The sequence below is a fragment of the Dipteris shenzhenensis genome, chromosome 16, assembly GCF_047967505.1.
Source record: "Dipteris shenzhenensis isolate YYH24624 ecotype China chromosome 16, Dip_SZ_1.0, whole genome shotgun sequence".
NCBI lineage: Eukaryota > Viridiplantae > Streptophyta > Polypodiopsida > Gleicheniales > Dipteridaceae > Dipteris > Dipteris shenzhenensis.
Window position 1 is genome coordinate 35,661,731 of NC_141611.1, and position 10,173 is coordinate 35,671,903.

At 47.7% G+C, this 10,173-nt stretch overlaps 1 protein-coding gene across 1 annotated transcript; it reads left to right on the forward strand.

The window, feature by feature from the left end:
- The first annotated feature begins 1,843 nt into the window (after positions 1-1,843).
- On the forward strand, positions 1,844-4,990 carry LOC147892894 (putative receptor-like protein kinase At1g80870). Its single transcript, XM_087387205.1, has one exon. It carries the CDS (start codon positions 1,919-1,921, stop codon positions 4,388-4,390), a length of 2,472 nt encoding a protein of 823 aa, XP_087243331.1. The 5' UTR covers positions 1,844-1,918; the 3' UTR covers positions 4,391-4,990.
- The last annotated feature ends 5,183 nt before the right edge of the window (positions 4,991-10,173 follow it).

The following is a 10,173-nucleotide window of genomic DNA, read 5'->3' on the forward strand; positions in this document are numbered from 1 at the left end:
AAATGCTAAAGACCCAAAATCGCCCACATCTCTATCTGTGGAGCTATAAAAGTCGCCCAGCCCACATCGCCATCGTTGTTTCTGATGAGAGAGAGGTGTAGCGATGACGGCTGACGAGAAACAAGGTGCTCTGTAGGACGCAACGCAATGCGCTTAACTATGACAGTTGCTGGTGCTGCTGTCCTAAAAAAAAATAAGATCGGAGTGTCCTATCGATCGGATCGCTCATTTTACAATGACCTTCACACTTTCTCGCTCTCTGGACTCTGTATTATCTCTCACAGGCTCCATGTCTCACACAGACACTTTTCTTGGGTGAAATCTCTCTCTCTCTCTCTCACACACACACACACACACAAAAACACACACACACACACACACACACACACACACTCTCTCTCTCTCTCTCCTATCGGATCACTCATTTTGCACAGCCTCATGTGACACACACATTCTGTCCTCTCTCTATTCTCGCTCTCTCAACCCACACACCCACACTGTACACACACATGTCTCGCTCTCTTCTCTCTCTCTTACACAGTGACACACACACACACACTCTCTCTCTCTCTCTCACACACACACACACACACACACACACACACATGGGCAGTTGGGTTCCTCAAGCTGCCCTCAATCAGATTGGGACGACTATCTGTCTATGTAAGTGTGGGTGTTGGGATTTTCACAGCACCAGAAAAAAAAGAAAAAAGTGTGTCATCTTCTCTGAATGAAATATTGCTTTCACAAAAAAAAAGAGTGTGTGAGTGTGGGGGTATAGCCTTCGTCTGTGCTGCCGCAGGATCGCTTTGAACCTATTGGGGACACACTTCTAAGATCTTGCTCTGCTTGAAACAGAGCCCACAAATGAAGAGAGCCCCTATCTCACACGCACCTGTCACACACCCACACACAGTCCACACACATACACATGTCAAAATCTCACTTGCTCTTTTGCTACTCATTAGCAGCAAGACGGTGGGGGTGTCCTCAAGACCTCTTCAATCACAGTGGGCACCCCATTACAAGCTCCTCTCACCACAAAGGAGGTGGGCACCAAGTAACAAGAAAAGCGTGAAAATGGAGAAAGTGCAATATAGGTAGGCTCGCCGCCCTATTGTTGTCAAATTGTCCTGCTGCAAAATTGGGTCTTTTCGTACACGATTTACCCGCCTTCAACCTCTCGCTGTCTGTCTCTCTCATGCGCTTCTCGATGGTCAACACATCTGATGAACTGCAGTACACTCTGTGAGCCTGAATGGGTCCATGCATGCCTGCATCAACCACTTCTTCTGAGAGCTGCACACAGCAGTCCGCCCTCTTTCCCCATGTGGGACTGCTCTCGATAAAAGCTTGCAGCTGGTCTGCTCTCGTTCTCTCGCTGTGCGTTCCAACTCTGCACCAGAACTGTTGCACTACACGGGCCATACACACACCTCGGACAGAGCTTGTGTGTGGAAGGCAACGCAGCAGGAGGATTAAGTTAGTGAGGCCGAGGAAAGCTTGTAAAGGGACGTGGGTTGATCATCATCCTTGTCAACTTTGGGATGGAGAGAAAGAGAGAGAGAGAGAGAGAGAGAGGAATCGTGTGGCAGCCTCGGGTTCCCAAGCTATGCCGTTACAGCCCCCTAAAAGAAAGGCACAGTAAAACCCCCACAAACTCGCTTTTTTGACGATTGTAACGAGCCTGCTGATGAGAGAGAGTGTGTGTGTGTTTTGTGTGTGTGTGTGTCTGTTGCTCCATGGTCAACCTTCGGGCCCTTCTTTTATGCTCTTTGGTTGCTTCCTTCCAAGTTCCTTCATCATTTCCACCTCCTTCCTTCTCAATGTTCTCATGAGCTTCCCCTTCCCTTCTTCTCATTCCTTCCCTCATCGCTGAGAGCATGTTTCATCACCTCTAGCCCTCCCTCCTCGCAATATGCCATCGCGTCTCCTTCACCATTCCTTCTCTTCCTCCTCCTCGCTTCGCATTGCTGTTTCTCAACACCCCCCCTCCCCTGTTGCTTCCAAACATTCGCCCAGAAAGTCCCTCATCATCGCCGTCACTGCCGCCGTTCTGGGTCTCTTAACTGTGCTTGTCGTGCTTTCTGTTTATTGGTATCGAAAGCTTTTGAAGCAACGAAGCAACAAGACCAGCCCCGATGACGGTGCTGCGTTCAAGCTTCGCAAGTTTAAGTATAGGCAGCTTAAAAGGGCTACGAAGTCGTTTTCTCAGTCCCAGAAGCTGGGGAAGGGAGGGTTTGGAGTGGTTTACAGAGGAGTCCTGCGAGATGGCAAAGAAGTGGCAGTGAAGAAGTTGGATCTTTTGTCTCTTCAGGGCGAAAGGGAATTTCAAAACGAACTAACAATATGCGGGGGGTTGAGTTCTCCCTATGTGGTGAGTCTGTTGGGATACTGTATTCATGGTAAGAGAGTGCGCTTACTGGTTTATGAATGCATGCACAATCGGAGCTTGCAGGAAGCTCTGTTCGAGAAAGGCTATCCTGTTCATCTGGACTGGGAGAAGAGGTTCAAAATCATTGTTGATACTGCGAAAGCTCTTGATTTTTTGCATTTGCAGTGCAGTCCTCCCGTCATTCATGGAGATGTCAAACCAAGTAACATACTCCTCGATAGCCAGTTCTCTGCGCGCATTGCGGACTTCGGACTGGCAAGGGTGAAAACTGAGGATTTAGGATTCGAAAGTCCAAGAGTGTCCACATCCACGGAGAAGTGTCGACCAGATAATACATCTGATAAGTTCAGATTTGGGACTCCTGACCGATTTGCCCCCGGCACGCCAGAGATGAGTCGGAGCTCAACCAAGAACGCTCTTTCGGAGTCGTCTGTAAAGGCTTTTGCAGAGAGTCTTCCTGAAAGCAGGAACGTTACTGAGAAACCAGTTGTTATCGACATCCCTCCCACAGAGGCTCCGCGCAGCCCTGATGACGCTATTGACGGGGATATGGTTCCAATCTCACCGAACTTCAGTCAATCGTCAGGTCAGCCGGGGTTGTCGGAAAACCTGGCCGATGAAGCAGTGGGCACTGGAAGATCTTTTGCTGCAAATGAAGATATTCCAGGCCACCTGAAGAAGGAGAATGCCAATGTACAGGAGGACGGCGCTGAAACCTTGGATGAACAGGGCAAAGCTTATCCATTCGAGGGTTGCACCAAGGAAGACGCAGTCAGTGGAGATCAGTCGCAAGAATTGCAGCTACGGCCTCCGAACCGGCAGCTATCGTTCAAGAAAGTGTCAGGGAAGGACTGGTGGTGGAGGCAGGATACAAGCGGGGAACTGGGTGGCAAAGAGTATGTTATGGATTGGATAGGCTCCGAACTCAATGGCAGTAGTCGCCGGAACGTCAGCAGCAAGGATGAGGAGATTGTTCCTGTGGAAGAGAACCGTTCTGTGGGCAAAGAACAGAAGAGCAGGTTTAGACCCCCAGATGCAAGCGGTGAAGCGAGTGGGGAGATCATAAGCATCGAAGCAAAGAAAAAAGACAAGAGGAAAGCAAAGGCCAAGCACAGAAAGAGCAGGGAATGGTGGAAGGATGAGTATTTTGCCGAACTAAGCAGTAAGAATAAGAGCGCTCGTTTTGCAAAGGGGAAGAGGGATGGTAACACGAGTCTAGAGAATTGGAAGGACTATCACAGTGGAGATCTAAGTGGCTACAGCGGGGAGTTAAGAAGGTTTGATAACAGATCTGCAAAAGAGAGGTTTCATAGCCGGTCTAAAGAATGGCTGAGAGACTACCATAGTGGTGATTTGAGCCTTTGCAGAGGCAGGGAAAGACGTTCCAGAGCGCCCTCTATAGCGAGTGATACTTGGAGTGGGGATCTCCTTCACCGTCAGTTCAGTGGTGATTTGCTCAACCGCCAGTGGAGTGGGGACTTGACCAAAAGTGGTGAGCTGGTTAGTAGAGATGTAAGTAGCACAACGAGCATGAGGGGCACCGTGTGCTATGTTGCTCCCGAGTATGGAGGAAGTGGAATTCTGTCTGAAAAAGGTGACATCTACAGTTTTGGGGTTCTTATGCTCGTCATCTTGTCAGGGAGAAGGCCGATTCAAGTCACAGCGTCACCTATGAAGGAGTTTGAGAGAGCCAATCTCATCTCTTGGGCTCGTCGCTTATCACAGTCAGGGAAGCTCTTGGAGCTGATGGATGAGACGCTTCATGGAGAGTATAACCAAGAGCAGGCCAATCTTTGCATCACATTGGCACTGTTATGCCTTCAGCGAGTGCCTGCCAGAAGACCCAACATCTCAGAGATTGTAAAGATCCTTTTGGGAGAGACCTCGGCTCCATCATTGCCTCTTGAGCTGTCCCCCTCTCCACCTGGTAGGAGATCTTACAAATCTCCCCTTCGGCCACCCATGGAGCGTTCTCCAGTAGCTGAGACCCCCTAACTTACGCTTTTATAGCTTTGCACAATCTACAAGGTGCAATCCTCACGATATGTTGGACACATATCTCATTGCTAATCGTGATTGTAAACTAGACCTCCTGTACAAAAGCTGCTTATACTTCACATACATGGTGATCAGTCTCTGTGTTGAAAATAGAGGCTACCTCAGAACTTTTGCAGGGTAACATTGATTTACTATATGTCCTTTGCCATACAAAAGGAGCTTAATATCCTTAATTGAGATGGCCTTTCTTTTGGCACTGGCAGTTAATATCATGCTAGAACTTTCATACTCTTCAGGCAGCCACTTTTTTGAGAATTAATATATGAAGGTTAGTATTACTATTGCGCATGGTGGCAATTCTCTCCCTTGCTAATGTTTGTGTACAAAAGAATATATGGATGATCAGTGGTAGTAAGTTCAATCTCAGGCTGGTCTGGTTAGTAATGTTGGAGTCACACTCAGATCACGAAGTGAATGAGAAGCTTGAATGGGCGGTGGTTGTGGAGATGAATTTACCTGATTATCAGATAATGAAGCGGTGAACTGTGAGAGACACAAAATGTAAGCAGGTTTTCATGCGAAGAAATATTTGCACATTTTGTTATGTTTGGGTTCTCTGTTTGGTTTACTTGCTGTGCACAGCAGTTGTGCATGGCGATGTGGAAACAATCATGAGTGTTATCCTCATTGGTTCATGAACTATGTTTGCTCTACTTGCATGATAATTCAAAGGTATGATGTTCATCTCTTAGTTGTATGCTCATTTCCTCCCTACACATGGTGTGCATAGATATGTGCAGAGAAGAAAGAGAGAGAGAGAGAGAGAGAGAGAGAGAGAGAGAGAGAGATGATATGATTTGATATGGTTGTATTAAAGTCCGCGTGAGACCCTGCAGGATCTATGGGACTGGCGATCACCATCCACTAACAGTGATCCTTTACAATGAACTTGTTACGTAGTGAGTACTTGTTGGGCTAGCTCGTGTGCTAGTCCGAGTACCTTGTTGCGATGTTCCAAAACCTCTTTCAAGTTGCTCCCTAGCTTCTTGGCTGGTTGCTCCAGCAGATGTGGAGTAGTCTTTGATGTGCTGTTTGAACTCACTTGGCAATGAGGCTCATTCGTTGCATGAAAGGGCCGTGTACTGAAGCATGACTGCAACATGGTGTGTCTTCACCAGCAAACGAATCTATGAGCAGCAGCTTCTATAAGCTTGGAGGGAAGGTGGTGGAGCCTCTTCTTTTTGACCTGCGCAATGGCCTGTCGGTTCTATCAGCTCACGTGAGAGTCATGTCCTGGGTTATCTTCTTCCTTTAGTGCAAGCTCTAAGCTTGCTGGTCAGTAGGGTTGTTAGTAGAGAGTTTTCATCCAAGTTGCGGCCTGCTGGTATTGCGATAATTCTTTCTATCTTAAATGGTGTGTTGCCCTATCAGCTAGATTTAGATGCTCAAATGACTTCACAAGCAGTTGTAGCTTGAATGAAGAGATTGTCCCGATCTGACGTATTCCTTTCTCTATTTCTAGACTTATGGATGGTTTGATGAATGGACACTTGTGGAAGGGTATGCCCTTTCGACGGGACACTTGCCCTTTCGACGGGACACTTCCTAATGAGGCACAACCCTTCACAAGAGACATCCTATTGAAGAGACATTTCTATTGTAATGTACCCTCTCATCAAGGGTCACACCCTTCACAAGGCCTACACACCTCTTCATGCACATACCCTTTGGAGTACACACCTTTTCATGTGTGACTCTTCACTCTCTATATAAGAGAGGCCCAATTGTATGGATGACATTACATCTACCCTACAGACATTCAAGCAATACAATTATTCCTTGTTCTCGGCTATTTCAGTCTCCTTTCTGTTCCTTAGCACATTTCTAAATATAGTAAATCTAGGATTTCTTACAGTGGTATCAGAGCAAAATTCGCTCCTGCCTGTAGGAAATGCCCCCCATCTTCTAGCGCCGATTTGATACATCTTTTCCGCTAGAAGGACATCCGTACACATTGTGCATGGAAGAGATGGAGAGGATGAGCGTAAAAATTTTTCGCTCCAACCCTGCGTAAAGTCATCTATGGCCTCTCCATCTCCCACACATCACAAGTTGATGTGAATGGACACGACAAAAATCGTGTCTTTTCAGGTGTTTGGGCTGTCACAAAACCAAGGGACGCACCTTTTCCACCATCAGACACACCTTTTGATGAAGAGTCTCGACTCCTCACTCAAGGGACTCACCCCATCGTGGATAAAAGGACACACCTATTCATGTAGGGACACCCCTTTTAAAAACAGGGACACACCCCTTCATGAAAAGGTGCACCTATTCCAAGGGTCACACCCCTTCGAATAGGCACACCTTTTAGGCACCAAGCACCTATAAAAGGGTACCTAGAGGGGTAAAAAGGAAAAAAAAATAAACCCATCCCCTACCCTTAGGTTTACCCTAGCTACCCTAGGGTTAACTAAACCCCCAACTTAATTTTTGGGGCAACTAACTACCTTAGGCAGCCCCAACGAAAAGTCGCAGCCCCTTCTTTGATATTCCGCACGGAACTACCCGCAGCCCTGCGCAGCCCTAGCCCTAGCCGATTTGCACGCCAGCCCTGCACAGCCCTAGCGCAACCCTAGCCGATCTGCACGCCAGTCCTGCGCAGCCTTAGCGCAGCCCTACGCAGATCTGCACGCCAGCCCCTGCGCAGCCCTCGCAGATCTGCATGCCCTTCCTGCGCAGCCCTAGAACTCGCCTGCACGCCAGCCCCCTGCGCAGTCCGCATCTCCTCGCCAGCACTTAGCCCCTGCGCAGTCTTTTGCTTTGCCAGCCAAGCCAGCCTAACTGCGCAGCCCAGCCCTGCCTTCCTGCGCAGTCCAGCCTTGGGAACTGCAACGTGTTTCGCCATTGACAGCCTGTAGCCCCCCCTTGTTTCGCCATCTTTTCTTGCCAAATCAGCACCAGTTGCAGCCTCCTCTCACGATGAAGACATCCTGTTAATAGCCCGGACCAGACAAGCCTCGATTCGCTCCTCGCAAACCACTGCAACATGGATCTCCGGACAGCGATTTGCAGCCTTCTTCTACGCAACAATTTGGCAGATTAAATTATTGCCAGGTGGAGTCTTTCCAATCTCCTTTTAAGGATTCTCTTGCCATTAACAAATTACAGCAAATGAAAGAATCTCCCTTAAAGCATGGAAACCCCTGGTAACTCACCCGGCATTTCAAGGACACCTCAGGCATCATCTACCACACAATATCGTGTTCAGATTGCACAACCAGCCTATTTCGGAGCTTTTGCATCTTGGGTTTTCTGTGTCACGTGCCCTCCTAGTGATTTGGACCACATCCTATATCTTCTGCGTGAGGCACCTCAGTTACATTACGTCCTCAGCACAGTACAGGTTGTGTTCCACGAGACACGAAGATACCCAGAATCCGATATCTCTCAAGAGTTTGTTGTCCATCTTTGGAGAGAATTTTACCCCTCACCTTCGGCATCTCCAGGGTACTCTCCACCTCTTTCAGCTCCCAGATATCCTCCTCTACAAGTTGTACCTTCTCCAAGACAGTATTTACACTCTGAAGGCACTCCTTCTCCTGGATATCCTCCACTTCCGACAGCAGCTCCTTATCCTTTCTCAGATTCGTGGACTCTGCAACCTACTCCTGTCCTCTCACGAGCAGTAACACCACTTTCGGCATGACCAGTGTTACCTCAGATAGGACCTCCTTTACCAGACTTCCACGGGTGGTTCCATCCTGCCTCGCCTGCTCCCTCCAACATGAGCAACCTCAGGGAGCAGCCCGAATCTTCTTCTAGGAATGGTACAAACTAGAGCGCAAGTTCGCGCTTTTCTCACAGGGGTCTCCGATATGTTGCAACGCTCGCGTGAAGCCTCTCCAGAGATCAAAGAATCAAGTCCAAAAAAGACCCCTGAAGTCAACGTACAAGGCGAATTACTATTGCAACTTCAAATTTCCCAGCTTCAGGACAACATTTCCGACTTGGTCCAGAAAGTTCAACAACTTCAAGATTCTCGAAGTACTACACATACAGAGGATGACGTGATGCAATCAGACGACTATGCGGATTCATTCCCATTAGAGGTAGAAAACACTGAACTACGTGTCCTCTACCGTTTACTTCAAGCTTCCAAAACTAAAAGACTTGACATCAAACTTCCGGAAGCCTACACTGGTCAACGCAATCGCCGAACAGTTGACCAATGGCTCGCAAAAATGCGCATGTATTTTGATACTGCTAACCTCACTGAAGGCAAAAAGATCGCCTTGGCAGCCTCCCTCCTCAAGGATACAGCTTTTTTATGGTGGCAAAGACGCTTAAAGGACGGCAAAAGTGTGTTAACATGGGAACGTTTTGAACACGTGCTCCGTAAGCAGTTCATACCTGCCAATGCGGACTTCCAAGCACGTTCAAAACTCCGACAGTTGGAGCAAACAGGCTCCCTGTCTTGCTACATCTCTCAGTTCACCACGTTGGTGCTAGAGATTGATGGTTTAACTGAGGATGATCGCCTTCATGCTTTCATCTCAGGCCTAAATCCCTCATTACGCATTGATGTCCTTAAAGCAAACATCACCACCACAGATGGCGCTATTGCTTATGCAGAGCGCATTACAGATTTCCAAAACACAGGGAAGCAGAGTGCTAATCGCACACAGAACTCTCCTCTGGCCAAAGGTGTTCGTCCTCAAGATAACACTAGGTTTCGAAAAAACTTCGGTAATCAAGGTCAGCGACAGTCTCAAGATCCCCAGAAGCCTCAGAAATCATTTGTTGGATTCCAACAGAAGCACTCCTTCAAGGATCGCGCTTCTTCTTCTTCACAAAGTCATTACCGACATCCCCAACATAAAGCTGCGGCCATTGACAAGCAGAACAGTTCCAGCACAAAAGGTCTTTGTACCATCTGTATAGGCGACCATAGATGGTTCGATTGTCCCAAGCGACCAAAGCAAAATACCAATATGGAATCTAGCACTTCCCAAATAGAAGATGCTACCCCAGCACAAGACAAGAAAGGCAAAGCTGTTCGAATGGCGAATACCATCCACCTGAGCCTTGCCAGCAACCCCGAACCTTCCCTGGCCACTCAAGTACTTTGTATTCAAGGATCGATTCGTGGAACAACGGTCACTATCCTCATCGACAGTGGCTGCTCTCCTAATTTCCTAGCTAGTTCGATGGTCGACAAACTTCGGTTGACCACCAGTCCTAGTCTCATGGACTATCAGATTGAACTCGCAAATGGAACAACTTTCTTGTGCAACACCAGGATCAAAAACTTGTCTTTTCGCATCCAACATTATACGGACAAGTTGAACTTCGACATCATGCCTCTTTCTCGGTACGATGTCATACTCGGACAACAGTGGCTCTACGACTATGATCCATCAATTAGTTTTCGCAGCCATACTATCCAATTTGTCCACCAGGGAAAACTTATTGAGTTAACTGGTTCTAGGGACTCTCCTTCAACCCTAGTTGCCTCTGTCCTACAAGTAAAGAAGTGGGTTCGTAAACGCCAAGTAAAGACTTCACTTCTGTTGGTTACGGCAGTCGAGGAAACACCAACAAAGGATCCTCCTGAATACCTCAACCAACCTTTTTTCCAGCCTTACCTGGATATTTTTCCACAGGAATTGCCAAAGCATTTACCACCTCGATGACCAATGGATCACCCAATCGAACTTATTCTCGACAGTAATCCACCGTCGAAACCTCCTTATCAAGTTTCTTACACTCAAAATGAA

What these genes read in the sequence shown, in the direction of transcription:
- LOC147892894 (XM_087387205.1), top strand. Translation starts at nt 1,919, where the DNA reads ATGCCATCGCGTCTCCTTCACCATTCCTTCTCTTCCTCCTCCTCGCTT.